The sequence below is a fragment of the Sycon ciliatum genome, chromosome 13 (genome assembly GCF_964019385.1).
Source record: "Sycon ciliatum chromosome 13, ocSycCili1.1, whole genome shotgun sequence".
In the NCBI taxonomy this organism is placed as follows: domain Eukaryota; kingdom Metazoa; phylum Porifera; class Calcarea; order Leucosolenida; family Sycettidae; genus Sycon; species Sycon ciliatum.
The window spans coordinates 14,663,231-14,670,730 of record NC_088655.1 but is presented as its reverse complement, the minus strand read 5'-3'; the positions used below and the strand labels follow the sequence as shown (position 1 = coordinate 14,670,730).

General features: G+C 44.9%; 1 protein-coding gene across 1 annotated transcript in view; it reads right to left on the bottom strand.

Moving 5' to 3' along the window:
- The window catches only part of LOC135829751 (mucin-2-like), a 16,917-nt gene that overhangs the window by 770 nt on the left and 8,647 nt on the right, over nucleotides 1-7,500 (bottom strand). The window contains exons 5-9 of the mRNA XM_065342137.1: nucleotides 5,945-6,044; nucleotides 5,495-5,656; nucleotides 5,244-5,330; nucleotides 1,747-1,932; nucleotides 1-235 (exon numbers count right to left, since the gene is read on the bottom strand). The exon at nucleotides 1-235 is cut by the window's left edge and continues 770 nt beyond it. Coding sequence (XP_065198209.1) covers nucleotides 100-235; nucleotides 1,747-1,932; nucleotides 5,244-5,330; nucleotides 5,495-5,656; nucleotides 5,945-6,044 — 671 coding nt within the window. The 3' untranslated portion in view covers nucleotides 1-99. The remainder of the gene's footprint in view (nucleotides 236-1,746; nucleotides 1,933-5,243; nucleotides 5,331-5,494; nucleotides 5,657-5,944; nucleotides 6,045-7,500) is intronic.

The window sequence follows — 7,500 nt, the reverse complement described above, 5'->3', positions numbered from 1 at the left end:
ATGTACCCATGTAGCTTTGCAGCCATAGTGCTGCTGTGCACACAGTTGTTGCATGATGAGATTACTAACGCGCCGTGTGGCTGATCGTGGTTACCATGATTACACGATGGTAACATACATATGAAGAGCTGATTGTCCTTCTCCTGGAGTACTATGACCGCCGGGGGTGGCGACACTGCTGGAGATGACGTCAACCGACACCTGGGCATCCAGCTGACGATGGCCATCAGGAAAACTGTGCACACATTCACAAGTACACACAATCATGTGTACACATTATGTGTGTGCATGTGTGTGTGTGTGCATGTGCGGGCGTGCACACACACCCGCACACATGCACACACACACACTCCCTTGGGCACAACCCTGGAAAGTACCGGGTTAAAGTCATACTGTAGTACAGTCCGACCTCGCTTATCCGGTCCTCTTTTATCCGGATCACTCGACATCCGGAAGTAAATCGTTGGCTACCGATTTACAGCATGTGCCATGCATACATACACTGTGTGCGTTCGATTATCCGGTTCCCTCACCTGTCCGGATGTTTTTTTGTGGAAAACGGATGTGTGCGGTTAAGCGAGGTCTGACTGTACGTGGAGGACAAGAGGATCATGGCATCAGAGTTCATAGCAGTCCCGGCTGAGCGAATGCTAGTATGTTATAGGTATGGTACTATTACGGACAGGCGAATTACAATACCGTAGAATCCCGCGGATAAGCCCACCCGCGTATAAGCCCATACCCGCGCATACGCCCAGGGTTTGTTCGAACATCACAAAGCTTCATCGAACAAGCCCATGGGCTTAGGTCATACCGAGAGTCCATAAATTATGGACTCTTGGCCATACCGCACATAGTCATTAGTTTTTTCCTACATTTCAGTACAATCATGGGTTGTTTTTGTTTGCACAGTGGTTTTCAGCAATGTACTTCTCACTTCCTTGATACTTTTCAATAGCACAACTTGTTGTCGGTGTATAAGCCCATGCCCGCGTATAAGCCCATGTTCTCGTATAAGCCCACCGAAATGTCCTTGTGAAACAGATAAGCCCATGGGCTTATCCACGGGATTCTACGGTATCATTATAGATTCGTAGATGTGTTGGAGCTAGCTGTCAGGTCGTTGAATGTCTCAATATCCTCGTCAGTTTTGTGCCTTGTTGTTGCACTATCTGACTGTATATTATTTTATTACCTTGGTGGACTGTTAGGGGCCGTCCAGGGTTACCGATTGTTTTTACAAACCAAAGGTTTTAGTATTTTTTCAGCACCCACCCACCTACCTTTTCTGCAGGTATAATACGACTTCCAGCAAAATATTGATGTCAATTTTCGACATCCAGAAGTAACTGGGCATTCTCCATCTGCATGCAATAATTATTTTCAAAACGAAACTCCTAAAACCCACCCGACCCCAAACGAAAACTTTTCGTTTTGGAAATACTATTGGTAACCTCGGACTGCTAGTCATAGCTCATAACTTATTGGTTCTTTCTCTTTACGTTACTACAGAGACGGATCCAGCGATCTCCACAGGGGGGTTCCAGTAAAGTCAAAACTGAATAGCTGATACATGTACATGGACATGCATATGGTTGCCAGCAGTACATTTACGGAATTTAGGGGGTTCCGCGGAACCCTCCTGGATCCACCCCTGTACTATTGACTCAACATCCCAGTCATTATAGATTGGCATTGATCGTTGCCATGGCGCCGAGTCTGAGTAGTGAGTGATACAGTACTTACGCAATAGTGCGGCATTCATCCTGTGGAGATGTGTCGCGTATGGGCTGCGCCAACGGCCCTGTGCTCTCCTGCTGGACCAGAGTCGGTGTGCGTCCGGATAGGCTGGTTGGTGTGTTTCGGGAAAGGCTGGTCGGTGTGCGTGCGGATAAGCTAGTTGGTGTGGTATCGGTGCTGCGCCGGGGTGGTCTGTACATGATAACACAACACAATACGATCATCATCACGACAGGCTAGCATGCAAGTCATCACGTACACAATATACATCACATACACATCACCTCACATCACATCACCTCACATCATATCACATCATATCATATCACATCATATCATATCATAGCACACCACAGCACAGCACACCACATCGCATCACATCGCATCACATCACATGCATTACATCACGTTACATCACATTACATCGCATCGCATCACATTACATTACATCATATTACATAACAGCACATCACATACACATTAGATGGGCCGGCGTATTATTTTTGACGTACGACAACAACAGCAACTGACAATAGTAATGTTCTGCTCTCCATATAACGGGAGTGCGGCGCGAAGAATCACGGTAACTCTCTTTGCATTCCGTTGCATGATGTAAAGGAAACCTGTTCTGCTCTACGTTAACGTAGAGAAATCACGTGAAATCTGTACGGGGAATTCCCCTTCCAAATTTGGCAGTTTTCTGCCTGCATTTGAATGATGCCCAGCAGATCTGTATGCATTTTCTTTGCGCGTGCCACAACATAGAGAACCTCATCTACACGTAGAAATCTGGACCCAAAACACGCGAAGCCGTAGGCTCTTAACCCCTGGCACCTGCTCTCTATGTGATTTCTCTATGTTTCACGTAAAGCAGAATCTCTCTATTGGTATCAAAACCGAACACACACACACAAACACACACGCATGCATTGAGTGTAAACATGTGGTATTAAGGGGGCTCAACCCCGAAGAGGGAGCAAAAAATATTATGGTAAATCGATCTGAACTGTGTGTTTTCAGATGGCCAGACACCTAGAGAACTGGTCTGGGCTATTTCAAGGATAGGTTTATTATGTGGTTCCCCAGCTATGGGGGTGTTATTGTACCTATGTTTTTCGGCAAAAATTCAATGATTTCTCACTAAAGGCGTAAAATTCCAGTTGGTAATGCTTCAAAAATCCTGAAAGTGGGTATGGAGGGGCCTACAATACTGTCTCCTTTGGAAAATGTCCACAACATATGACCAGACCACTGTGAGAGGCCAAGGTAGCCCAGAATGTGATTTGGCAAAACGCGTATTTCAGCAGACCGATCTTTAGACTTGTTTGAATAGTGGAGAATCGAGACAATAACATGGTCCATTTTATGGTCATTATCTGCTCTTCAAGGCCATAGGAAGGCTCTACAAAAATAGATTTTTATGTCCACCATCTCGTTTCTCCGTGAGAAACAAAATTTGTGACGGATTTTGCATATTCAACTTGAAAGTCAGATTCAGCATTGTTGACAAAATGAGTGTATCGACTTCATTCAAGCTTCACTTTGACTATGTAGGGCGAGAAGCATTTGCTATAGACCAATCCCAGACAATACCCCATGCAACAGTCACAACTGAATTGTGTTATTCACATCTTTGTTGTATATTGTGAGTATGTACATACATTTTCTAGGGTACCCTGTAAGAAGGCCTTAGCCTAGGCCTGTGGGGATTGCCCTATCAAAAATTTGATAATAATAATAATACTATAATGTACATACATACATACATACATGCATGGGTATATCAATGTACAAAACAACGGATTATAAGTATAACGCTTTCAATGAGCAACTTGAGTTGCTTGGTTACTGCTGGATGCGATGGCTAGCAGCCACTGTTGGTATTGTGAGTTCGCGCCTCCAGTGTGCAGCACAACGTGAATGTTTGAGCAGATAACTGCAGCATCATCACGAGTGGTAGAAAGTGGGGACGATGCTGCACCTCCTGCAGCTGCTGGAGTACTTGTGCGGTCTGGAGCAGTGTGTAAAATAGGGGTGTTGGTGTTGGGTCTTCCAGATGCTAGATGATGTGTTATGCGTTTTGCAATAGCAGAACTCGTTGTGACTAGCACACGCCCATCGCCACCCGGTTCGTGCAATAATCCAAGGATGCCAGTTCCCTGATTCCTCTCAAATGCCAACACCAGATGATTGTACCTGTAGGCATGATATATAACGTTGTTGTTGTTGTTGTTGTTGTTGAAGTAGACTTCTACAAACACCCATGGTGCAGCGAAACTCCCACTCCAGCTTGTTTGCTGAGACTGTGACAGAAGCCTGACTAGTGCTGCAATGTGTACTGCTGTGATTCATGATTTCAGTTGACATTCCTTGCCTTGCCTTGCCTGGGTAATATTGCAGTTCTTCACAACATGCATAACACAATTTTATGCTGCATTTACAGTCTAGGTCAAGGCCGAGCTCATGAAAATGTGGCAACTTGACCATGCATAATATTACGTGTCTGTGACTGTCTCTGCTCAAGTTGTTCTACAAGGCATATTGCCAATATTTCAATATTCATTTTTATAATATTATACAGATTCCTGTCATAGTTCAATGATACAAGCACAGCCATACTACCTTGAACCCACAGCCTTCTCCTGAGAAACACAGGCACATGTCAGAACTCACCCAGTGCAGCCTTAGAGTTCATAGGATCCATGCTTTCCACTCCATCCAGCATGAGACTCAGATGTCTGACCAAATTCTCCTGCCCACACATAGAACACTTCACTGGCATGTCCCTATGCTGTTTATATATACTGGCTGTTCCAGACCACACTCATTACTCACAGAGATCAAGTCCCTACTTGCAGACACTACACTCTGACTCCACTATCTCCAGGTACTGCAGGTACAAGACCAGTTTTTCTCTCACAGTCGTCAGTAACATTTTTATCTGGCGACTGGAAAAGAAAAAATAGATATCGTTCCAAGTGCCACTCAAGTGGATGCACTTGAACTTGAGAGAAGCATGTCACTTACCTGCGTTCTGAGACTGGTACATGTATCACTGGTAGCTGGGCTCTGGACAATCTTGCAGGTTTACTTGTCTTCACTGGCAGGCGAGACTGAGAAAAGGGCATATCTGAGCTGGAAGTTAGAACTACACGACCTGAAGAAGCTTGACCTGAAGAAGATTGAACACGCTTTGTTCCTGAGCGCCCACGAAAACGGCCGTGCCTATTGATAACTACAAGTACTTGACGCGAAACTCCATCGATCGCCGACATCCAGCAAACCAAATGGAAAACACAAAACGTTCAAACTGTTCAAGGACTGCAGTTTCTTTGAATTCTCGCAAAATAAACTTTTGAACACGACTATTTCTCGCAAAAAAACTTTCTCCAGCCGCGGACAAAATGTTTTCAAACGCGAAATTTTGCATAAAATCATGCCCAGATTTCGATGCGCGCGCAGAAGTACTGAGCCCCCTTAAAATAAATGTGGTGATGACATACACTCCGGGTGGTTGATCATAACGTGGTGGCAATGGTGTCGGTGATTGCAGTGACGTTGAACCAAGCACATCCAACTCCACTCTTGCTCTGCAAACCAAACATCACGAGACAGACGAGAGTAGACATCCATGAGTTTTAGATCGATTGTTTGCACACATGCAGACACATACACATACACACACACACACACACACACACACACACACACACACACACACACACACACACACACACACGCGCGCACAGCTCACCGCTCTTGTGCTATGCCGTTCAGCCATCTCCTGCGACGATCGTTTCTTGTCGTCTTGAGACGGATGGACTCGTATACACGCCCTATGCCCCGGCCATTGTCGTTACCACGGATACCATCAGTGCCGTTTCCGCCGAATGGGCCACACAGTCCTGCCTGGTTACTGAACATATCAGTGTAATCAGACACACATCAAAGTCTTTTTATTATTAAATACTGGTACTAGTAGGTAGTTTATAACCAGCATCAAAGTCTGTCTACAACAACGCATGGTGTATGTTGAAGTGCGAGGCCCTTTCATACCCCCCCCCCCCCCCTCCTCCTGTCCCTGTGTTCGGCTACACAAATGCCCTCTCCTCTTTGTTATATCTCACAGTGGTTTCACAGAGTGCTATTAAGTGTCAAATTACTCTGTCTGAATGTGCAAACTGTAAGCACTTGTTTGTCTTACCGTGATGCCAGAATGCACACAAACGAGGTGGCTGCTATGAGCAATGCCACGCAGACGGCTACAATGACCAGAATCGTCAGTGTTGTGGTGTTCAGCGTACCTGCATAATTATAGTGATGTGCGTGTTTGTGTGTGTGTGTGTGTGTGTGTGTGTGCACGCGCATGTTTGTGTGTGTGTGTGTGTGTGTGTGTGTGTGTGCGTGCATGCATGCGCACGTGTGTGACAGAGAACGAACAATGCAGGCAATTAGTTTTAATTCCCGTAGCTATGCAGAAGACGTTACTTCAGTAACGTCTGGCGCTAGCCAGGGTCCACACAGCTTTAATTTGGTATTTGTGTGTTTGTTTGTTTGTGTCACGCCTGGCGCTATCCCGCATCTGACGGCAAAAAATCATAGGGATGTTATAAATGTTTCAATTCCTCTTTTTTTTCAGGCATATCCTGGGATTCGAACCCGCACTATCGCCCTACATGCATTCCCCCATACACTTCGCATTCATACCCATTCTTCCAAGTTGCTTCACGTTATGATCTTGCATTTGAAAGCCCTATTTGAATATTGCGGGCAGCTGTATGTGGCCAGCTGTGTTTGATGGTACGGTACGGTACGGGAGACGGTGTCGTATTACCCTCGATCGTACCTGTCCCGTACCTATCCCCTACCGTACCGTACCATCAAAGACGGCTGGCCACAATGCATATTCAAATAGGGCTTTCAAATGCAAGATCATAATGTGAAGCAACTTGGAAGAATTAGTATGTATGCGAAGTGTATCGGGGGATGCATGCAGGGCGCGATAGTGCGGGTTCGAATCCCAGGTTATGTCTTCAAAAAAGGAATTTGTTAAAGAATTTATAACATCCCTATGCTTTTTTTGTCTAGGTCATCAAGGCAAAAAAGCATAGCGTAGGGCCCTGAGCTTCCAAGCTCTCTCGTTTTTTCCGTAGTATAAGAAAAGGTGGCGAGGTGACAACAGTTTAAGGATTGCAAAAAACAGAACCAGCTGAAGCGTCGTTTCATGAATTTCGGTAGAATTTTTTTCGTGATATCTCAATAAAACCTTCGTGAAATGACGCTTCAACTGGTTCTGTTTATTGCAATCCTGAAACGCAGTATAAGAGTCGAATCATAATAAGACACGCTTTAAACACTCACAATTCACACAAAATAAGTCGGTGTGGCTTATACGATGGCTGAATTCACGGTGATTAACAGGGTACTCAGTAGACGTCTGTACATGAGCCGTGATCAGCAAAAACAGACCTATAGGTCAAATTTTTTAAATTGTTTTTTTGCTGGAAATTGTTTGAATGTATACAAACAAATAATTTCCAGCAAAAAAAAACATTTCGAACAATTTGACCTATAAAACAGACGTTTTTGCTGATCACGGCTCACATGTATTTCGTGACAAAAATCTGGGTACAACAATGTGAAAAATCTGGGTGCAGCTCATACTCCAGTGCGGCTTATACTCCCGGGCCGGAAGGACGGTACGGCATCGGCAAATTTGCTAGCAGGGAGTAGTACAATACCAGTATTGTACTACTCCCT